The 23,870-nt window shown below is 44.7% G+C and overlaps 1 protein-coding gene and 1 long non-coding RNA gene across 2 annotated transcripts in view; one reads left to right on the top strand and one right to left on the bottom strand.

The window, feature by feature from the left end:
* The window catches only part of LOC135179553 (uncharacterized), a 29,367-nt gene extending 5,535 nt beyond the window's left edge, over window positions 1–23,832 (bottom strand). Inside the window, exons 1-2 of the long non-coding RNA XR_010304040.1 lie at window positions 23,727–23,832; window positions 10,341–10,396 (exon numbers count right to left, since the gene is read on the bottom strand). This is a non-coding gene — a long non-coding RNA (uncharacterized LOC135179553). The remainder of the gene's footprint in view (window positions 1–10,340; window positions 10,397–23,726) is intronic.
* S100P (S100 calcium binding protein P) lies at window positions 1,340–6,142 on the top strand. The gene is made up of 2 exons (XM_064151507.1): window positions 1,340–1,674; window positions 5,902–6,142. Exons 1-2 carry the CDS (start codon window positions 1,537–1,539, stop codon window positions 6,049–6,051), a joined length of 288 nt encoding a protein of 95 aa, XP_064007577.1. The 5' UTR covers window positions 1,340–1,536; the 3' UTR covers window positions 6,052–6,142.
* Window positions 23,833–23,870: the final 38 nt, after the last annotated feature.

Here is a 23,870-nt window from a genome sequence, read left to right on the forward strand (position 1 = left end):
GGGAGTTTTGTTTCGGAAAGGTGCTAGATTGTCATCCACTTGTGACATGTAGTCTTCCTCTGACATGTAGATGTTACAGGCCAGATTTTCCTTGGGGACCAGGTGGCTTTAGACATCCAGGATAAAATGAAGTTCACTTTTTAAGTGTTTTCTGTGTTAAAATTTGTTTTATGCTAAGTTGTCTATAGTACAACAAGAGTGGAAACTTGCATGCAGAGGTTTGCCAAAAGACATCCAGTCTCGGGTCTAATTTTGGGAATCATAATTAGGGTATTCTACAGAGAACGCTTTACCCTGGGGTCCATCAGTGTTATTCAGGCATTGTGTCCTAGTGCTGGTAGCTTCACAAATAATTTGCTTACTGTGTCCACTCTGCAGACACCAGTGTAGATGTAACTCACCCTAAATAAGGTACTCTGGGTCTAGCACAGCCACCTGGAGTTTGACAGAGCCCAGGCACCCTACTACTTGGCCAGAAATTTTAGCTTGCTCAAAACTCAGTGTAGCTGAATCTGATCAGCTTCCACCACCTGAGCTAACACTGTCCATACACTGCTCATCTCCTAGCACAGACCATCCAACAGCTCTGTTGTGTGCAGGTGTGGGTACAGTGTGTTTGGTGTTTTAGTGGTGGGAGAGCAGTATTTTTCAACCCAACCACATTGTTCTCAGAAGCCACAGAGGAGGACAACAGAACTTCAAAGGGACTTTTTGTTTCCAGATCAGTCCATTTTAGTGCAAAGTTTGGCACTGCCTAAGACAAATAACAACTTACTTCACTGCACATCAAGATTTTTTCCTCCAGATATCCCCGACTGAGCAAGTTCTTTGTGGAGCAGCTCTGTGAGGCTCCCTTGACTGGCTCTGGAGAGATGTTGGTTCATCAGACTTATCTGACATCCACTCTGGTCTGAGTGCATGCTCAGGGGAACTAAGCTATTACAGACCTCTCTATTTTCATCTAGTGAGACCCACCCCCAGCATGTGCTACTGAGCCATGTGGACTGCAGCAAGGTCCTTGGCATGGCAGTGGGTAGTCTGTGCCTGCTCTTGGCTTGGCACAAGGCAAGACCTTGCAGAGCCCCTAGCTGTGGTAGCGAGGGAAAAGTGAGATGTTCCTCCTCCTCCCAAGCAGTCTAGCAGGAAGCTGACCTCTCAGTCCCTCTGCTCAGCTGGCAGTATCTATGAACAAATCTGAATTTTGAGCAAACAGCCAGGAACAAAATCTGATTTTCGTTTGTTAGTCACACTGTGTATCTTGAAGGAGAGGCTGGTTTCTACTGGTGAGCAACTGGTTGTACTGGCCACACCAGGATGATAAAACCTGGGTTCTGAACGTCTGTCAGCACAAAGGCATGTGTTCCAAGCAGTGCACAGATAAGGATGTTTGCCAAGGGATAACTGTCCCCTTGGTGTGTGGCCACTGATTGGATGGGATGGCTGCATAAAGAACCCCAGGGTAAGACCAGTCTCCATCCTCTGACAGAGCCCTGAGGCTGTTCCTGCTCAGGAGAAAGCCAGAGTTCCAGCAGCAGTATGTCGCAGCTGGAAACTGCCATGGGAATGACCATTGCTGTCTTTGACCAGTATGCAAAGGCTGATGGCAACAGGCAAACCCTCTCCAAAGCAGAGCTGAAGACTCTCCTGGAAAGAGAGCTCCCAAACTTCCTCTCGGTAAGAATGTGGCATCGTTTCTGTGAAACAGGTACAAAAGCTGCCTTCAGATAGAGGCTTTAGGAAATCCCACGGGACACTGTATCTAGAAACAGCAGTGGGAGGGGTTGCGGCAGAAACCCCGCCACAACCGGGCAGGAGGCGGCGGGTGACCGTGAGGAGAGCAGGCAGCGGCAGGCAGCTCAGCTCTGGGCGCTTGGGTTGGCTTTTCTTTCCCTTCTTTTCAGGCGCCCAGGGGCTCCCCGCGCCGCAGCTGCTGAGGGGAGCAGGAGGGCGGCAGGCTCGGGCGCCGTGACGCAGCAGGGGAGGGCTTGCGGCAGAGAGCGCCAGAGCCGGGCAGAGCGCGGCGCGTGTCTGTGAGCCGCGGCGGGAAAAAGCGAGCACGGAAAGGGCGGGAAGCGCAGGGCGCTTGCCCAAAGACATGGGCACTGCTCTGCACAGGCTAGGAAAACAGTGGGCACCCAAACAGGTGCCACACACGAGCATGCAGGTGTTCAGGCAGCTGGCTGCAGAGAGTGCTGGAGCCTGGCGCTTGGTATGGAGGATGGCAGGGACAAGAGCTGTGTTAAGTGTGAACAGATCAGGGATCTGATGAACATGGCGGCTGAGCTAAAAGAAGCAGTGGAAACACTATGAACTGTAAGAGACTGTGAAAGGGAAATTGACTATTTCCATAACCTAATCCCCTCAAAAAATAGCTGAACTGGGGTTAACTCCTAGTGGAGCAGAGGGTACAATACCCTCCCATCAGCAAGTCTCTCAGCCTCCATGTAGTAACCCACATGAGCAGAGTCAATGGGAACAGGTCTCCACTCGATGGAACAAATGCAAACAGAGCAAGCGTGCCACTTTAAGAAGCACACTGCCTACAGTGTGCTTGCTCTGCAGCAGAAACAGATTGTCAGCAAGGATGAGGACTCAAAAAGCCCAGGAACTGCACCTGGATTTGTCAGCTCACATCGTGTTACAGCTGCTGTGAAAGTAGCTGTGTTGTTGGCAATGGAAGACCTGGATTGAAGATGGAGAATCTCTCTAAATATTTACACACTTTAGGTATTTGTACTGCCTGCTCACTGTGCTCATCAAAACAATGCACAAAGAAGAACAGATGAGCTGAGAGCAAACTGGTTTGCATTTGTGTTTTCCAGTAAAAGAAAGACCTGCAAAAGTATTTTCCAACGTGGAATCATCAGGTGCATTTAAATAGGATATATACATACACATATATATATATATATATATATATATATATATATATATATATATATATATATATATACACAGAGAGAGATATGTAAAGTTTCTCTCAGCAGATTTTCACAGTGCTTAGTATATTCTAGTAAAACCTTTCACCTCCTGGGAGACAAAATGTTTTTTGATCTCAGTTGGTGATTTGTATTTTGTTTTGTATTTGCTTCCCTTCACTAAAACTCTAGGACAAGTACTTTGAAATGTTTTGTTCTTTCCACATAGGAGTAACGTGTGTGTAGCTATCTGTACAGTTGCTATCCTTTATTGCAAAAGCCTAGAACCAAATATTTCTAATGTGAGGACCACTCTTTGTATCTGGCATTGTTCAAGCTTATAACAACAGTTTCAGCCAGAGCACTTGATACAATTTAGTACCTTTTCATGCAAGCTCTATGAAATCAGCATTGGATTTATGACTTGCAAATGCAAGACCAGTGCAATATCCAGATTGGGAACCTAGGTGGCTTTAGGGAATCAGATGAAAATATTGCTAAGAAAGCTCTTTATAAAATCTGCTGGGTGGTTGTGACCAAGCAGGGCCATAGGAAGCATCCTGGTCCTGATCATGGAGCTGTATGTTACCTACGGCAGTTCCACATAAGGAAAAACAAAAGTAGCTACAAACCTACAGTTCTAAGGGGCATGGAAATCCCCAAGAAGCTTGGCATTTGGTGTAAATGAAGCTGGAGAGATGCTGCACAGAAGGGATGATGCTCAAAAGTTGCTCCTGACCACATTCACTGGTCAGGTATCACCTTCTTCCCGGCCCCTACAGATACTGTTACTGGCTCTATACTTATTTCCTGCAAGTACTGGAGAACCTGAAATTATCCAGGAGGATAATTAGCTGAACATTTTCTTCTGATATTGTTTCCATCTTGAATCAGAGGCCACTGGACCGAAGGTTTGGTCTTAGTTATAAAGAGCATCCAAAATTTCCCTAATTCCCACGTCTGCACTTCAGAACTAATTCACAGGCTAAAACTAGTTCATATATTTCACTAAATGAATTAATGTGTTAGCTTCTAAAAGTAAAACTGATTGTAATTTGCAAAATGAAAAGGAATAAAAACTTTCCAGCCATATTCTCCAGTCAAATCTAAGGAAGTGTTTCAGTATTTTTGTGATTTCAAAGGTGCATCTAAAGTGAAACACAAAACTGGAGAATGAGAAAAGTAGTTAATTAGATCATGATCAAGAAATGCCCTCAGATTTCAATTAAGGTAGCAATTATTTTAAATTAATGGAAGCTTTCCAGAACTTTGTATCATTTCTTTCTAGTAAAATACCAAATTTATCTTTTGTTTAGCCTCAACAAAACATATAAGGTTGTTCCCTATCTTAGATAGGTCTCTACTGCCATCCCGTGTTTATTTCAGGACTGCCTTGTCTAAAATCACTGGAGACAGTCGGTGCAAGGACCACAAAGCCCTCCTGGAAGCTACTTTAGAAAATAATCTTCTTTTCTCCTTTTGTATTTTGATAACATTAAAAAATATATAATCACTGTTTACTTGGATGGTGCTTTGATCAACAGCAAGCCTAACAAAAAGCCTCCATATCAGCTTCCAGACATAATGGCTCAGTCAGTCATAGAATCATAAAATGGCTTAGGTTGGAAAGGACCTCAGAGTTCATATACTCCAATCCCCCTGACATGGGCAAGAACACCTCTCCCAACCAGACTTAGTTGCCCGAGGCCTCATCCAGTCCAGATTTAAATAATTCCACTCCATCAGAATTATGACAGTTTAGAAAGATATTTTTATGATGCTTTTTCAGTGCCATAACTCAAGCTCAGCACCACATTTGCTTCAGGACTTGGCTTCTCAGTCACCAGCTCCTGGGAGCAGCTTGTGTTTGGCACCAAGGGCTAAGTAGTCACTCACAGCACTCTTAAGGCTGTTTGTGCCTCTGCTGGGACAATGGTGTTTACTGGTGCTTAAATTTGGCATTTGCCCTGGGAAAGCATCATTTTGCAGTACTACAAAGTGCTTGAGCTCCAGCCAAGCCTTTCCAAGGGAGGGGCAGGAATGTGTGGCATTTAATTCAGCTGGGTGATGTCCTCAGGGCTTTGCATGTCACAGCTTTAAACATGATAAATGTTGGTTTAATGTAGAAAACAGGGCAGTGACAGTGCCTGATCGCAGCTTTCAGATGAATAAACCCAGGAGCAGATGGTTTTGGAGTGAAGAGGTGATGTGCAAGGTTGGAAAGTGTGTGTCTGTATCCATGCCATGAGGATGCTGGAACACAAACTTGGTTCTGCTGTCACCCAGAGCCACCAAGCCTGGGCCTGGGTCCAGCAGTGGCTTGAATTCCTGTGAGAGTGATGTGCTCTTCAGGCAGCCAGAGATGTGCAGCGCTGAGACAGGCAGGTCAAGGTAGAACAGCTCCACACTGTCTCATGTCCAATACTGGGCCTGAGCCAAACACAGTGCAGGAACTTCATGACTTTACACCCAAAGAAGTAATACACAAAAGAAGCAAAGAGAAGCAAAAAAAAATAAAGGTTTCACAAGCAGAAAGAGGATAACTTGCCATTCTGGGCAGGCCTGTGGCAGGGCTGTGTGCAGGAGCCTCCCTCACATCCCCACCTTACGGGTGACTCGATCACAACCCCCCATGAAAAGGTACAATGCATCTGAACTGGCATCAGCCTCAGACTCCCCAGGTCCTCTCCACATGCCCCAGTGAGAGCGCAGAGTTCCTCGATGGCTCTGGTTTAGAGGGTAAGCAGTGATGCTGCTCTGTTGGGGGTTGTGCCACTTCTCACAGAATCATAGAGTAGGATAATGGACTCATTAGGTTGGAAAAGACCTCTACGATCATCAAGTCCAACAGCCAACCCAACACTGTCATGCCCACTAAACCATGTCCCCAAACACCATGCCTACTTCTTTTTTAAACATCTCCAGGGATAGTGACTCCACCATTTCCTTCTCTTCTTACTAGTTTGCTCTTTTTCTTTTGCAGTCAGGGAAGGACAAGGATGCTATTGATAGAGTCTTCAAGAACCTGGATGAAAACGGTGATTCCCAAGTGGACTTCAAAGAATTTGTCATCTTTGTGGCAGCTCTGACTTGCTGCTGTCACCAATACTTTGAGCAGAAAGCAGCCAGATAATTGTCAAGCTGCTCACAGAAGCCTGTGCTCCATATGCTAGTGGTATGGATCCCTTCACTCCTTCCGTGTACCCCCATGCAGTTTACAAGCACACTGGGCTGTAAAAATAAATTCTTCTCTGCTAACTTCCCTGTCTGGAATGTTAATTTCTGCTCCTTTGTGGAAAAGCCTGGCTTCAACAGCTCCCACTAACTCCTATTGAGTAGTTTCTCTCTTTCTCTGCTGTTTAAAATTCTATTCTTAGCCAAAATGCTCAATATTCATCCCAATGCAGGGGCTATACAAGGGAAAATGCTACCGGAGCCATGAATCAGCTGGAGGTTCCTTTTATACAGCAACATCTCTGGGATGCTGCCTGCCAAGCTCCAGCTGACAGGGGCTGCTGTCTAACCCCACGTGTGTGCAATCACAGCTCTACGGGACTGGTCTCACCAGGGTTGCTTTTGAACCTCTTTGGTACCCTCAGCTGTGTGGTTGTTGAAGGGCTGCCACATAGGCTCCTTCTTGCTTAATAATTGAAACAAACAGGGTTTGGTTTTTTTTTTTTGCAGTATGGATTGTGTGCATTTATGTACTGCTGAACCATCCCACCCAGCTCATAAGGATTTAAATCCTGTGACCCCATAAGGCTTTTGTACAGTACAATGATATTGCTCCACCATTAGAATTTGTCAAGGGTTAGGGCTGAGTCAGCTACCAGATCAGTGACAGAAGTCCTCCATTAACCCCTCTCCCTTCTTAAGAGGAATAGAAAGGAAATAAGAGAGACTTGTGAATTGGAAAGAAAACTGGAAACAGCTTTCATTAAAATAATAAAATTACATCTATACAAATATGTACATCAATACTGAAACCAACCCCCTTGATGACAGCTACCTCACTGACATCTCTGCCACTGGGGAAGTCCCAGACTGGACTCAGGGGCAATGGGAACCAGATTCAGGAACTGGATTCTGGGGCGGGATTCAGGAACACACTGATTGGGATCAAAGGCAGAACAGAGTCCTCCTCAGACGCTGGGCATTGAAGAGAGCTTAAACCTGCTGATGTCTCAGCTTTATACTGAATGACAGAGACGGAATGGAATGTCTCCCTGTCCAGTTTAGGTGATACTTGTCACCAGTTGATTGGTGTATCCTAATCTTGTTGAAATGTATTTTTGCTTTTCCAGCTTTAGCATCTAAAAAGATTTCCTCTGTGTTGCTTCCCAATATCCACCCTCACTGAAATTATGCTTTTTACCACTGTGTGGCACTAAAAGCAGCCTTTTTAGTGCTCACGAAGTCCAAAACTCTATGTTTCATTATTGAGACAAAATGTAAAGATTTTGTGTTAAGGTTTTAAAAAAATCATAAGGTTTCTTCACGTCACACTGATTTTATTTCTAAATACAGTAAGCCCCATCGAGAGCATTCCACTGACTGCAGTGGAAGCAGCAGGAGCCAAGAGCCATGCAGAGGCTTCATCTTTTGCTCTTTCAGTAGGGTTTTGCTGCACCATCCCAGTCTCACCCTTGTGAAAGTGTTCCCCTTGTTTGCAAACTGCAGATCTCTTGTTCAGGCCAATGTTCCACACCCTGCCGAGATTGCTTTTCAAGCACATCTCTTAAAGGGAACAATGCTGACAAGCTCTGGTCTTGCCAGCCAAGAGATTCACCTTATTACTCCATTTTCTCTATCAGGCTGTTACCACCACACAGGGACAGCCATAAGGTGCCCCACATTCTGCTCATTTCCTAAGCTTCCTGCCCCTGATGTCCAATGCCCACATGTTTTCACTTGCTTCCTAGTGCCACTGCGCCCATTTCCCTCCTACTGGCAGGTTTTTTCTGTGGCTGTAGGCGCTTGGGTCATAGAATATACTGGATTGGAAGAGACCGCCAAAGGTCATCTAGTCTAACCCCACTGCAGTGAGCAGGGACATACTCCACTAGATCAGGTTGCTCATAGGCTTGTCAAGCCTGACCTTGAATATCTTCAGGGATGTGACCTCAACTACCTCCCTGGGCAGCCCATTCCAATGTTCTACACCCTCACGGTGCAGAACTTGTTCCTAACATCCAATCTAAATCTCCTCTTCTCTGATTTCAAACCATTGCCTCTTGTCCAGGCCCTGCAGGCCTTTGCAAGCAGTCCCCCTCCAGCCTTGTTGTGGCTAGCCCCCTTCAGGTACTGGGTGGCCTCTATGAGGTCTCCCCAGAGCCTTCTCTTCTCCAGGCTGAGCAATCGCAGCTCCCTCAGCCTGTCCTCATAGCAGAGGTGCTCCATCCCCCTAATCATCTTTGTGGCCCTCCTCTCAACCCATTTCGTCGGGTCTCCGCCCTCCCTGTGGTGAGGGCTCCAGAGCTGGATGTAGTACTCCGGGTGTTGCTTTCTTATCTGCAGTTCTGCTCACAACAGCCCAAAGCTCCCTAGTAACTGCTCCACCTCCCCAAGTGCATCCCAGCCAGTTGTGGTCAGCTCAAGTCCCCTTGCTTTCATGGAGTATTTGAGCTACCCTCTCACCAACAGCTCACCTTTCCTATGAAATGATCAGAGTGTTATTTTTCTCATTGCAGCTATAGGTCTTAACCCCACAAACTCTGACATCTGTGTTGAACTCTCTTTAGGTCCCCTGGTCCCAGGGATACTTGTGGGGACAGCTGAAGAGCTCAGAGACCATTACCAGAACTACAGCGATGCTGTCTGCTGCTCCTCTAAGCAGGGGACGTTGTGCATGTTTACAGCTGCAGAAAAAGGGGGCAGCAATGGGGTTTGGCTCTTTCCTTTTTCCCTGCAGGTCTCTCAAAAGCTGTAGCTCAGTGATGAATATTCATTTCAATGTAGTACTGAAAATTCAACGGGTGACACCTCAGAGAGAAAATGATCCAGGAATAAAAGAAATTAACATATAGCTCCCACCTTAGCATAGAACAAAAGCAACTTTTCAGAATATATTATTTAACCTAAAAGCATTTGAACAGAGCCACTTTAATATTTTTCAATCCATTAATTTTCTTCCCCAGTGTTATTCATTTTCACTGTCAACTCACAGAATACGCTATGTGTTTCCTTCCCTGGGTAAACTTTTGTCATTCATGAGCCAGCAGTGTGCCCAGGTGGCCAAGAGAGCCAATGGCATCCTGGCCTGCATCAGGAATGGTGTGGTCAGCAGGAGCAGGGAGGTCATTCTGCCCCTGTACTCTGCACTGGTTAGACCACCCCTTGAGTCCTGTGTTCAGTTCTGGGCCTCTCAGTTTAGGAAGGACACTGAGATGCTTGAGTGTGTCCAGAGAAGGGCGACGAGGATGGTGAGAGGCCTTGAGCACAGCCCTATGAGGAGAGGCTGAGGGAGCTGGGATTGTTTAGCCTGGAGAAGAGGAGTCTCAGGGGTGACCTTATTGCTGTCTACAACTACCTGAAGGGTGGTTGTGGCCAGGAGGAGGTTGCTTTCTTCTCTCAGGTGGCCAGCACCAGAACGAGAGGACACAGCCTCAGGCTGTACCAGGGGAGATTTAGGCTTGAGGTGAGGAGAAAGTTCTTCACTGAGAGAGTCATTGGACACTGGAATGGGCTGCCCAGGGAGGTGGTGGAGTCGCCGTCCCTGGGGCACTTCAAGGCAAGATTGGACGTGGCACTTGGTGCCCTGGTCTAGCCTTGAGCTCTGTGGTAAAGGGTTGGACTTGATGATCTGTGAGGTCTCTTCCAACCTTGGTGATACTGTGATACTGTTCAGGATGCAGAGAGGCTAGACCTGGTTTTATACCTAGCATCTCAGGTCTAAAGTGTATCATGTAGGACAAGGTAGTTTAAGAAACAATATAGGAAGCCACAAGAGTAAAGAAAAAAAAAACACTAAAAAGAGCAGCCCAGCAAACATGAGCTAACAGTTGTAGACAGCACATATTTGACTTAGTTATGCTAACAGAAAATAAAAGATGTGGGAAAGAGTATTAAGAAAATAAAAGAGATGGGAAAAGATGCTACCATTAAATTCTGATAACAGAAACCATCTCGTGATGAGTTTCAAAATAGGCAAGGTAGAGGTCAGAAAAACAACTAAGCAGCAAACCAGCCAATAGATATTTTTGATACAAGGTGTGTGTGTGGGGGGGGGGGAATAGTATTAACAGTAGATACCTTCTATAGGTTAAGATGCTCCAGTATCTACGCTTGCCATTTTGAAATTTGGATGAGTATTGTCAAGACCCTTCAGTTTTTTAAACATCTTGAGATCTATTTTCTGAAGATATATACAGAAGAAAGCAGGCACAGTGTTACCCAACCCTAAAGTCAACTATGGTCACTTACATCATGGTTTTTCCTGAGAAGATTCCTCATTTTTTTACCTTCAGGTTCCCTGGGGCCTGTGGTGAAAAAACAAAACCAATTTACCCAGTCAAGCACAGTATAAACCCAGCTTGGGGCTGTATCTGCACACTTCTCTCCTCTAGCCCCCTGGGCATCCCACGCTAACAATGTGCACCTCCACCACCTGACCTGCAGTGTCAAGACCCAGCTCTTTGCCAAATACATTTTAGCTGCTCGTTTCCTTACAAACGGTGGGCGGAGGAGGAGATGTTACCTACCTTTTATGCAACAGTGTCACTGTGAAATGCTCCTGTAGGAGCTGGGAAATTGTGTTCAAACCTTTCCTCAGCTGAAACCCACACACACCAGCTGAGTGCACTAAATAGCAGGAGCCAAGGTGCCGCCTGCTCCTTCCAGCATGTCAGAAAGCAGTCAGAGGCCGAGGAAGCCTGAAAAGGGCACATGAGAAGTGGCAGAGGGCCACCAGCAGTGAAGGTGCTGTGTCCCAGATACACTGTAAAGGCAGATTTTTGTATTTTAGTCCATAACAATTTAATTCAAAATACACAGCTGGCATAACCAGAGCAAGTGAGTTCCCAAGCCATTGAAAGGCAAAGCTATGGTCACTGCTCTGGTCCTCTCTCTTGGACCATGTTCTCTGCAACAGGCTGAAAAGGTCTCAGCAGAGGAGAGAGAGTGTCTGCTCCTCCTGACCCTCATTCTCTTCCTTGAGGGAGTATCTCCTCCTCCTGCCCAGTAAAATGGTGTAAAAGAGCAGGTGATGCTCAGCACGCCACCAGCAGAGTGAAAGTCCTGCTGGAGTATCTTCCCCACCCTAACCACTCAGCAGTGCTCACAAAGCTCTTGAATTAAAAGAAAGCTGGCTTCTGCTCAAATACCTGGAAGGAGGGATTTAGATCTCTGTTTTGCTAAAGAGGGTTGAGGGTTGCAGCCCAGGTTAGGTTCAGAGCTTGCCCAGTGTCCTCTGGGCTATCTCCTGCTTTTTCTGTGCATGGCATTCCCCAACAGATGAATTTGTGCTCTTGGGTCCCTTTCTGAGATGTATGCTGAGAGCAGAGCCTTGGGGCTTAACACAGGTTTCTGCAGCCTGCTCAGATCCACCCACCTGGAAATTAGTCATTCCAGCAGCTAACTGACTGTGCTTTCTTACAGCTTTTCCAGGCCATTTTCTCCCCTAGACGCATTCCTTTCTCTTTCCTTCCTAATGAATAGGTTTTTTTTTACTCCAGCACCAACTTGCAAACCTCCAGGTCACGGTTCCATCCTGCAAGCTCCAAACAACGGTCTGAAGGGAGAGAAAATGTTTTTTAAGGGCACAGCTCGGCTGCTTTCCAGCAGGTGATCAATAGGTGCATAGACCACATTATGCCGCAGGAGTGGACACCAGGATATGCTACAAAAATGTTCGGGTTTTGCCTAGTAAACTTTTCTATTGTACTGATTTTTTTTTATCCTTGTGATTTTATATATTTCTATTTAGATGCAATTGCCATATAATTTTCTTTTGTTTTATGAAGGGCAGAAGTAGGTCTCTAAAGTATTAGGTAGCTGTTGACTGTTGCATTCAAAAAGAACAAAAGGTTCCTGAAGAGGAATAGGTAAGAAAGGGGAGCAGAGACAGATTGCAAGAGTCAGGAACTTCCTTTCCAGGATATAGGTACAAACACAGAGAGACTGAAGCCACCTGCAGGTCCCTGTCACACTTTTATCCTTGCTGCCTAAAAGGGTTTAAATCTGATGAAAATTTGAGATCCCAGGATTTTGGGATTGCTTTGGAAACGTTTTAATGTTTAGATATTTATTTTCCCTTAGCACTGCAAAACCCTTGTTACAGTGATCATGGCTCACTTCATTCTACTCATTTGCAAATCCAGATCTGTAATTTAAATCTGTGATGCTCTGATCAAGTAGCTTCAGATGAAGATGTTCTGGAAGCCATGAATACATCATGAAAGTCAATTTTGTCTTTCTGAATTAACTTCCTCACCTTTGCTGACCTCAGCTAGTTCAGTCTCCCCATATTCTCTGGCAGATTTCCTGTCAGTGTCAAGGTAATAGGTTTAAAAGGCTGAGCAGTAAAACCTACAGAACAGGTAAAAGGTCAAAGATCCTCTTCCCTCTGCTGCTCTTTCTGCAGGTACTAAGAAGGGTTTCTGAATAAATACTTAATCTCAGAACTTCTTCCTCCCCATCACTGACTTCCCAAATGAAAGAGATAAGAAAGAGGAACCCTTGAGCTGCAGACATAGCAGAGCTGGAAAGGATCTTAAGTAAATAATAAATCCTGAGGAAATCAGAGATGTTTGTCTCTGAAGGTTCTGTAGTTGGAGGCAAAAGCATGTGCCTTGCCTGAAGCTCAGCCTAAGGCTAGGAGAAAGGGAAAGCCCAGAGCTGCAGTTTCAGGGTTCTGGAAAGCATCTTCCAGAGCTAACTTGGGACTGTTGCTTGGTTTTGCTGCTGCAAAACTTGCAATCTGACATGGAGCTGGGTGCCCCACCACATACTAGCTTATACTCCAGATTCACAAGGATGCTGGAAGCCATGTGCTGCTTGGGCTGATACTGTTCCCAGACATCATTTCAGAGACAAGATGACTTTAGGCTGGTTTTGGCAGGGAGAAGTGCAATTCCTGCAAAACCAGCTACTGTTCTATTGGTCTGTCACTGAGAAGACTGTCAGCTTTCTCACGTAAGGAGACAGCAGCAGATCCTTGTTCATGGCCTGCCCTTGCTAACAGACTCTGCAGGCTCATCTACACAAGCTGGAGAGGCAGGGAAGGTAACAAAGGGCAGGATAAATGTAAGGCAGCAGAGTGTGAGGAGGTAGACTTGCAGGCAAAGGTCACTCTCCCAAAGCTAAATTTGAGCTGTATCCTTATATTTCCCTGCTTTCCATGCTTTCCACCTTTTCTTTCTTGTTTTCCCACTGCCCCACTATGAAGAAGACTTTCAGAGGCAAGCTGCTTCTGTGGCTTATTTTGTAAACAACAAACCAAAGCATTTCTCTCCTGCTTAGTCCCCCCAGATCAATCACAAGAACCCTCCTCTTCTTGACTGAGGAAGCTGCTATTGTGGCTCACAGTTCAGCCAGCACAACGTGATCCCTTCTAGCAAGTCCCACTGCTGCACAGAGCTCAGCCTTTCAGCCCGCGGAGAATGAGCACATTAGGAGCCGAATATAAGCAACGCTTGCTTCCAATTTGCCCAGGCTATGCCTAATTACCTTATTAATGGACTCATTTGCAGCAGGGTTCAGATAAAACAAAGCTGTGCTTTAGGTTTGGGTTTCAAGTCCTTTCAGTTTTAGAGCAATAAGAAACAAAGCAATGTTAACTTTGTTTCTGTGGGATATTGTCCACAAAAGCGTGAGCTACAGATCTCTCTATGGGCAGCCTGTCCTCTGTAGAGCTCAGTACTAGTGGAAGCAGAAGGACAAATAATGTTATTTCCCTGATACCTCTGAAGGGATGGCTCTTAAAGAGGCAGTTCAGCAGCTTTAAATGTCTGTTTAACAATTGTTTGGGGAAAACGAGTGTGGTGCTTCCCTACAGCTAGTAAGTCCAGGGTCTATTTGTGTGTTCTCCTCCAATCCCATGTTTGGAATAAATCCTCCTCCATAGCAGAGTTTCACGTACCCAGGAAAGCTGGGGAAAGGATTTTTAGAGAGATCCAGGAGATCTCTGGACCAGCTCTCTGGGGTATGAGGAACGCACAACTGTGCCTTCAGAAAATGCTGAAAGGGAAGAGAGGAGAGTAGCAACCTCACCACGTACCTCACAGATGAGGCCTTGATAGGCTGCATCAAAGCAATTTGAAAAGGGTTCCAGTTATTAGCAAAGAGTCCTAAGATTCACAATTGGTCAGCAATATGGGGTGATAGAAGACAATTCATGATAACACACAAAAGAGTCTTAGAGGCTTTGTTATAGGATATCATTTGTTTTCCATTTACGTAGTGCCTTTGTTTCAAAGTACAAGTGGTAAGGCAGTGAAATAGAAAGCAATACTTGACAGTGAAAGCAAACAAGCCATCAGCTCTGGATCTCAAGTGAGAACAATAGATTTGGCTTACAGAGGAAATTAAGAGATGAAGACAGTGAAAGAAGCAGCATAAATTGATTCCTATGGCTATGTAGAGCTGAATTAGTGAACAGTAAGGAAGTACTTTTTTGCTGCACTACCTCGAGGTACGATGTAGTTGCCATGCCTGCTTTTCTTTCAGATCCTTCTTGTGTCCTCCTTTGCTGATGATGGCACCTCAGACCACAGCCCATGCAATGGACTGCATCCATGGTAATGGATGCTGCGAGTTTTTCATCATCTACAGAGTATACCCACCTTGCACTGATGTGCCTGGCTTTCAGAGAAGCACTCTAGTACTCATCAAAATAATTTTAGCTTTATTTTTGTCCCTCAAGTATCTGAATTGCCTGTGTCTTTTGTCCCTCTCCCTGCCTGAAGAGATTCTGCTCACCCTTGTCATTATCTACTTTCTGCCAGGAGAACTGGTACCAGTTTTCTCCCCTCTGTCTCTTATGTGTGCCTTCTGGGCCTTATTTGCCTCTGTCCCAGGAAGAGTCTGTTCTGCAGCTGGGCTCAGAATCCCTGCAGCACTCAGGGAGACAGAAGAAGGTGATGAGGAAAAAAAAATTAATCCTCTAGAGTGCGTGAGCATGAGATTCAGATGGAGAGGATCACCTTTCAGGGAGTTAAACCAAGACAGCACTTATACTTTATGTGGGAAAGATCAGACTCCTTCACTGTTGACCATGTAATCCCAAATGGATTAATTTCCATAGTCTATAAGAGAAGTGCTATGCACAACCAGCAGCTAAGGGACTGAAGGCAGTGGCCTTGTTGTCCTGCCATCAGTTCTAGCCTGATGTGCCAGACAGGAGTGGACTCTGCCTTGCCACTCCACCCTGGAGAATTCTGAAAGCAAATGCTTCAGGACAAATAGAGCAAGAGAGAGCCTCAAGATAAGTAAGAGTCTGCAAAGGAGAGCAATGTCAGCATCATCTCTGGCTTTAGCTTTCTAAAAGCCCAGGAATTACAGTTATAATTAATAGCTGTGCCAACAGGCTTTGGCACCACTTAACAGGACTCCTCCAACAAAGTCTTGAGCCTTTGTTTTCTCTCCAGACTGGCTTCTGCAAGATCAAGGAGTATTTGCTGCAAGAGCTGGCCACTGACCTAAATAGAGCAGCAAAGCTCAATGCAATAAAGGACAAAGATGAACTTCCTTTTTAAAAATAATCTAAGTTTAGAAACAATTTAGATGGTGGTGTAGCTGTGTGACTCTGGAAGCTGCAGAGCCTAAAGCCAGCGGTTTAATCTGTACCTGGCACTTGGCAGATTCTGCTGCTGCTGGGTTTGCATCTAACAAAATCTCTATTTAAGGTCTTACTAGTTATGAATGACAGAGGCATAGATGGAGGTACAAAGAAACTGTAATTTCTAACATGTAATAGTCTCCAGCACAGGATTTGTATCAGTTTAATGAGGTCTGTTCTAATTTGTGCATACTGCCCAGCTCAAAGGAGGTTCAAATTCCTGTCCTAGGCCTCCAGGCAGTATGACATGACAAGTAAAAAAATTAATACCATCTCTCATTCTATGTCTCTAGTGCTTACATGTCTTTCAACAGTTTTCAGGGCTGGGATACTCCAAAGCACTCAGTGTTGGTCTAGCTCGGACCTTATTGCTTCCAGTGACTGAGGCATTCATTCAGCACAGATGCCAATAAGAATATATAATTCAGGACACATAAGTAAACTTTGTTTCCTACTCTTATGGAGTAATATTTTGCTTGTTAAATCACATTGGCTCAGTCTTCTTTCAGCCCTGAAATAATTTATCCCAGCAGATGCTGTGATTCAGAGCAGTTGATGTTTGATGACCCAAGCATGTAGTCCATCTTACATTTCTTAATTTGTATTGGGAGCTTTTAAAAGTGCAGTTTCTGTCATATCTAAGCAGAAATCCCTCACAAGTGAGAATTTACTGGCCATCCACTTTGTGATCGAACGCATACAGCAAGATTAGTGATCATCTGTAGCTCAGCTGTTATTTTTACTGGGTTATCAAAGCCCTGGGGAGGATTTTTGTAAAGCTATTTAGCCTGAAGGAAGGGATTAAAGAGGTTTCTCCCCATGAAACATCTGTTGCAAATGTACTTTCTAATATTCGGAGCAAAATGTTAAAATTAATCAGAAAGGGGAAGAGTCTCTTCCCTGTTCAGCAGCCATACTCCCTGCTCTGCCATCCCATGGGTCAAGCCACTGTTTCTTTCCCAGCCCAAACCAGAGGCTGCCCACACTGCTACGGAACAGGGGACTTTGAATGCTGCGTCCCTCAACAACTTGATGGGAGACTTCAACTTTTTGCTCAAGCTCTCTTCCCCTTAGTCATTTAATGAGAAACCAGGACTTGAAGTGAATGCTATAGCCGGAAAGCCCAACTGTCAGTGAGCTCCTTCTTTTCTTGCCCTGTTTCATGAAATGATGGAATGGTCTGGGTTGGAAGGGACCTCTGAAGGTCATGTAGTCCAACCCCCACCCCCGCAGAGTTTCCCAAACTCACCAGACATGTTTTTGTGGTATATGTACTTGCACAATTCTTTATTTGTTCTTTTCTTCCAAACAGGTATCTGCTAGAGTAGTGCACGGTCATGCCTGCTCTGAGCAACAGCTGATCCTTCTCACAAATGAACCCATTATCTGCAATCCCCATATTTGTGTAACTCTTTTTTTTTCCCCTTTTTAAATCTCTGCTCATTGGGGGGGAAAAGTAAATAGACTATTAAACAAAGTTGGGTACTAGCAGTTCTGATGTTGGTATGGCCCAAGTGTTTCTTGTGCCTTCCTTCTCTTCTTACAGAGCTTCTTCAAGCCCGTTTATCCCAGTCTCAGGATAAAGCTCATGCTCTAGGAGCAAGGATAACTTTTTCCCTCCAGTAGCAGACAGGACTAGGCTGTGCCATGCTTTTACTTCTTATAGTATTGCTTTCTCTAATATGTTGGGGTAAAGGAGATACTCATCAATAAGCAAGTGCATTCACTACAGAGCAATATATACTGTGCAAATTTAAGTGCTAAAAGAAGTTGGATTAGAACAAACTCCCACTTTCTTCTCTTGGGTTATGAACAGGAGATTTTCAGAGCAGCTGAGAGCAGACTTCATGCCCCTCATTCTTTGTGCTTTTTTATTATTCAGTTTAAGAAAAAGCCTGAACTAATTATTACACTTTTTCTTTTTTCAAACCAAAAAGGATAATTTAATTCTTATGTGGTAAGAATTAAATATTCATGCTTATAGATGCTGGGTTTAGTAAACAGAAGCTTACTGGTAGCATAAATGACACTGCATTTCTGTCTTCAGCTCATGCAGAGTGACACCCCTTAAAAACACATCATCAAACACAAGAAAGGGAGTAGCATGGCTATGGTAGCTGCTGAATGTAGGACACAGATGTCCTTGTCACTCCCTGCTCCCAGCTCACAGGACAGGGACTGAAGTGTCTCATTTCTCTGGGCCAAATTTGTAGCAAATAGGGGGACGGAGTCCACGTTTACCCAGGCAGACATTTATTGTACAACTTGTATCACTGTGATGGGTTAGAGCAGATCCCTCCCTCAGTAGAGTAAATTCACTACAACTCAAAAGTTTGGAAGGTCAAAAAAAGAAATTGTATTTTTATAACAGTATAAGGAGAATAAACTACTACAGAATGTAACAACCTTAAAGAAGATGGAGATGGGGATGAGGACAAATGGTGGTGAAGCAGCAAAGCAAAACAGCGGTGGGGAAGGATAGCAAGCACAGCAGAAGCAGCAAGGGGAAGACACAAGCTGTGCTTGCAGACATAAAGTTTTTGATGCTCCAGTGAAGTGACATTAACTTATCCATTGTTGCCATTTTATGGCCTATCCTTGGAATGTTCACCTTTCTTCCATTTCTAAGTTTCTCTGTTCCAGATTTTTATTTTATGTCTGAGCTAGAAGTGGCCACAATCACTTATATACACTTTAAGTTTGGTTCGTGTGGCAGTCTTCAGATCACCAGCCCCACTCCCCATGCATGTTGAATACATTGGCTAATTAAGTCAACGACCTACACCCACATTCCTTCCATTTACAGTTCCTCTTATCTACCATCTTTGCCCAGAGGCACACCATTGTCTGCAGCAATACTGAACGGAAACATGTCACTCCCCGTATAAGTTCACCTGCTCCAAGTGACCTGCTTCCAGCAGACGGGAGTGCAGGAGCAGTGCCAAGGTGATGCTTCACCTACTGTGCTAAGAACTAACAAATCAGTGATGATAAGGTGAAAAACTTGTAAAGATGAATGACTGGGGAGTTCCCAGGAAGGCCCAGGACTTACATCCTGTAGCCATCCAGGAGTGCAAGAGGTTTCTCCTTGCAGGGCCAGGCTGTGGTAACACAAAGTAGAACAGAAAATTTTAAAAGACTGTTTCAGGCTGACATATAGGAAAGTTAAAGACAAAATTTCTAGTGCTGAGGACAAGGTCATAAATAAGAAGAGAGATGTAAAACATCAGTAAATGCCTGCTCCGAATGCCATAGATTGCAACTCGAAGATGAACTTGTCTAGGTAAACCAGCCAAGTTTGTCTGCTATGGCATGGCCTTTAAAAAGTCCTTATGCACTTCACCTGGTGGAGGATGCTCCAGAAATCCCGGTGAACACATCCTGAAACCTGCACTTAGATGCAGTGAAAAAAGACCAGGATTTCTATCCAAGGCAATGAGGAATGGACAGCCAGACTGTTTCCTCCACTGGTACACACAGGCTACGCCATGGTAACTTTCAGTGCCTTTTCAGACATTTTAGTTGAGAATAACAAAAAAGACAAAACATATGAGCTCTTTTCTTCTGGAGCAAATCCAGAGTAATGTCATGGGGGTCATAAACCAGCCTGTAAATCACCGCTGAAAACCTGGGCTGTATTAAAACTGGTGACATGTGATTAAAAAATCTATCATTCCTCCCAGCATCTGTGTTTACATTCAGGTGACATGCTGTCCTCTCCATGGGGATGGCTGGGACACAGCAGTTGATTTGGCATCTGCTGCTGTAATAAAAGTTTCCCTCCAAAGCACCAAGTATTTCAAATGCACTGATAAAATGCAACCTGCATTTTTCTCTGTAATGAATCTGGGGTTATATTTAGAGACCACACTTCTTCCCCTGGCAGGACAGAGCTGTGAAATATTTCTTTCCTCAGAAGGCACTGTACCAGCCCAACATTTGGGCAATGCAGAAGTGCAAAAGGGGACCTTTGTGTAGGTTGCTACTGATGGAGGCTCAGGAGATGTGCAAGGGATACCCATCTGTGCACAAGAAGCAAGCCTTGCAGACTCAGATGGTTAATGCAGGGCAGAGGTCTGACAGAACTCACCCTACTCTGGGGAAAAAAACTGTTATTTGGTCACCTCGAAAATGTCCTGCGTGGACTTCTACTCCAGCATGCTTCTGTGCACAGCCCACAGCAGGTGGGAACATTTACCTGCACTATAAGACCCCTAATGAATCTGTACTGGTTGTTGTGACCCATATTTCAAGCCACTCTGACTCAAGCTACTCAGATTTTGTGTTGAAGGATGGATGTATGAGACAGAAGCTAAAGCAATTTGAGGTACACCCTGCCTTTGGGGGCTGCTATCTAGAGTTAAAGGATGCAAAACTGTTCCCTGGAAGGAGTAACCAGAAATAACTGCAGCCTTACACAACATCTGCAGCCAGGTCTCAGACAGATGACAAATATCTTGCCTTGAATATAGTGTTTGTTCTATTTAATAAAGGCATCTATTAACTAATTATCAGCCAGTGGTTTTACAGTGCTCCCAAGTACAGCAGAGTCAGGATTCAAGGTGTGAATGGTAGCTGCCTCTTTTTCCTAGACTTTTTTTTCAGAATAACTCTGAGGAGGCGCACAGAGAAGCAAAGCCTCTGAAACACATTTAATTAGATGAGCTGAATATGCAATGTAGAATTTGGAAGCTGTCCAGATTTGGGGTGGATAACTCAGTAATGTGGCTGGGTGATAGCAGGCTCTGCTGATTTGTGTGTGAATCAACTGCTGCTTTTCTGGGTTTCCCTTTCCCCTCCAGCCCATTTGACCACCTCTTTTCCCATCTAAAGCTTCTAAGGGTATGTCAGAGGGTACCCTGATGAAGAAAGAGATGTTATCCTTCACATTGGCAAAGCAATATCTGGGGCAAACTTGCACTGGAACTCAAGGTGTCAGTGCTCCTTGCCCAGGTAATCACACCCAAACTGTAGAGTGATCACAAGTTCATACAATCATAGACCTGTTTTGATTGGAGGAGGTCTTTGAGACCATGAAGTCCAACCATCCACCTAACACCACCGTGGCCATTAAACCATGTCCCAAGGTGCCAGGTCTACATGTTTTTATAACACCTCCAGGGATGGTGACTCCACCACCTCCCTGGGCAGCCTGTTCCAGTGCCTGACCAATCTTTCAGTAAAGAAAATTTTCCTAATATCCAAATTAAACCTCCCCTGATGCAATATGGGGCCACTTCCTCTCATTCTGTCATTTGATACTGAGCAGAAGAGACCAGTCCCCAGCTCACTGCAACCTCCTTTCAGGGAATTGTAGAGAGCAATGAGGTCTCTCCATAGCCTTCTCTTCTTCAGACTAAACAATCCCAGTTCCTTCAGCTGCTGCTCATAATAATTGTTGAGGTGGAGGTTAATTCACTCGAATATCCATCACCATCTTCTAATATTGTCTGAAAAGTGCTGGAAGGGTGTCACATCTCCTCTGGGGACCAGAGGCAAAGCTCAAGCTGTCGGTAGGGCTGAGGGCAGAAAGGAAGGGGTAGAGCTCCCAATGAACACAGCAATAACTTCTGCTGCTGAGGGTAAGAGAGAGATCAGGAGCCGAGGAGGACAGAAAGTGAAGGCTCTTCAATTCTTGAACCTGCACAGGAGATTAAAAAGAGGAGTTGCTGCCTGGCAATTCCTCTCAGCAGCAAACTGCTGGCCAGCTGCCACGGGAGGAAATCCATCAGTTTGCTTACAGTGTCACTTGGAGCTTTATAGTAATTTTTCTGTAGCTAAAAAATATTTGGGCTTAACTAACACTGGTAGTGCTGCAACCCCAGGGAAAAAAACATCTTGAGGGGGGACAGACACAGGGTTGGCAATGCAGGAGACATGCCGTGTTTGCACAGCAGCCTGCTGCTCTCTGGGCAGCCTGCCATCACTCCTGCGTGCCCTGTAGAGCAGGTACGCCTTGTGTGCCTGCAGAATGCAGCTGTGCAACACATCTGTGCTCCAGAGTGCACTTCAGGTTCCTCATCCTCTGAGTAAGAATCAAGCCATGTCTTACACAGAAATAATTTTTGAATGACAGTACATGTGAGCTTTCAGAGGGCTCTGGTGCTGGAGCAGATGATGGTATGTCATAAGGTACAGGCAGCTCTCTCCTCCCTCGTGTGAGTTCCCTGCTACTCATTCACTCACCCATTTGCTTTCACAGTGCAATTTGGCTTTCTGTGAGGAGTGCTCATTTTCCTCTGTTCTCCTGTCTAAGGTTTGCAAAGCTGTGAAAGCAGGCTGAGGCATCTAACACTCAGTTCCTTTTGGTTGAAAAGTTTTGGTTCCCATTTTGGGAAGAAGGTTGTAGCTTAGCTCCACTGCAGGAGGGCTTTTTAAAAGCTTGATGTCTGATGTCTCTTCAATTAATCATACTTGCCAAAAAAAAAGTTCATCTAATATGTCAGAGCCAAATGAGAGTGCAATTATATTATGCACATGCTATAGAAATTACCCATTCAATTTCAAAATCAGTCAAGCCTCATAAAATTCCTCTGATATTTGGTGAGAAGATGCTGCCTAATTCCAGTCTCTCCAAATCAGAATTGATTTTTTTTTTTTTTTTGGAGGGGTGTGTGTGTGACAGAGCAGAGAAGGAAGTCTGTGCTTTATTATTTTTAATAACAGAACAAGAAGGAAAAGAGTTTTCTTTTTCTGGGATTCTCCACAGAGTATTTTTCACAACCAATATTTTTTCTTCTTTCAAGGTAGGTATATTGCTCTCTTGCTAGCTGTGATATGAAGCCAAGGATCTATATTAATCTCATCATTTTAAGCTGAAAAAACCCACCTGTACTCAAAGAAACTAACAAGAACAGATAGCTGATAAGCACCAAGGCTCCATTGCGGCTTGGCTCATGCTGTGTGCCTGCTTTCCAGACAATTCTTTGCATACAAAAGCCATCATGAAATCGTTGCCTTTCTACTGTATAACTGCACTTCAGCTCAGCTGAGTTTAGCCAGAGACACATACTGACTTCATATCTGCTAACAAACATCTTGTTCTCTGTCTCACCAGCACGTACCAGTATCTCTTTCAGCAGTACAGACCAGTAAGTTCTCTGCAGAATAGCCACCACCATTGCTCCTTCTGCATGCAATGTACACACACATGCAACCCAAGAAAAGAAACATCCCAAAGCCAGGAACTGATGAAATTGTGTGCAAAACCAAAGGGATAAAACCAGGTACTGTAGAAATATGGTGAGGTTGTAATAATCTCACCTACCATTACCAACCCAATTCTCCATGAGAGCAAGAAGCTATGCTGGAACCACACTAGCAACTTCTGTCATAAGTAGCAGCCTGGGTCTTGAAGTCGGTATGAGGATGAAGGCACACCCAAATTAATGAGCATATGCACTCTCGGAGGGGCCAGCTAGCCAGCATAGGCAAGTGGGTTAATTCAGTTCCAGAGCTGGTTTGTTTTCTAGTTGTGGCCTTGTTTGCCTCTAACTTGGGCATCTTTGCATGTTGTCACAGTACGTCTTGAGACCTGGCAGCATTTACACCACTTCTAAAGTGCCACTTAGTCATTGAGTTCGTACAAGCCTTGTCACACTCAGCAGAGCTATACATAAACACATTCTAAATATCTAGGCACCAACATACTTCTCAGGTGGTTTCAGGAATCCAGCCCACGCAGCTATTTGGTGCCAGCCTGACTGCAGCTTCATGCAAAACCTGGGCTGATGTGTTGTTTGGTAAATAACTATTTTGAAAGTATGTCAAATTGAAGCATAAAGTGGAAGAAATAAATTTAAATACTAGCAATCACCACTTACTAGATCACATGAGGAGAGGGCAGCTAGAATGGGTACCTAGAAGACTGAAAATCCAGCAGAAAATAGTTCAGTGTCAAGCCTTAAGAACTGCTTACATTTGTTTGATGAGTCAAATAGTCTGTCTCCCTCATCTGCCCCTGAGGGAGGAAACCAACACTTAAAAGATGTACATAAAGTCTTGAAGAAAACGGTTTAAATGAGGTGACTGACCTCAGATTTGCTTTCAAGATGAAGTCCCCTCCACTGGGCTCATGGTCACAAGGCTCAAGGCGGTGATAGCAAAAAATTCAATAGGCATTTACTGTAAAGACACGACCTTAGCCAAAAAAAAGAACATAGTTATTTTTATTAAAA

Source organism: Pogoniulus pusillus, chromosome 11, assembly GCF_015220805.1.
Source record: "Pogoniulus pusillus isolate bPogPus1 chromosome 11, bPogPus1.pri, whole genome shotgun sequence".
Classification (NCBI taxonomy): domain Eukaryota; kingdom Metazoa; phylum Chordata; class Aves; order Piciformes; family Lybiidae; genus Pogoniulus; species Pogoniulus pusillus.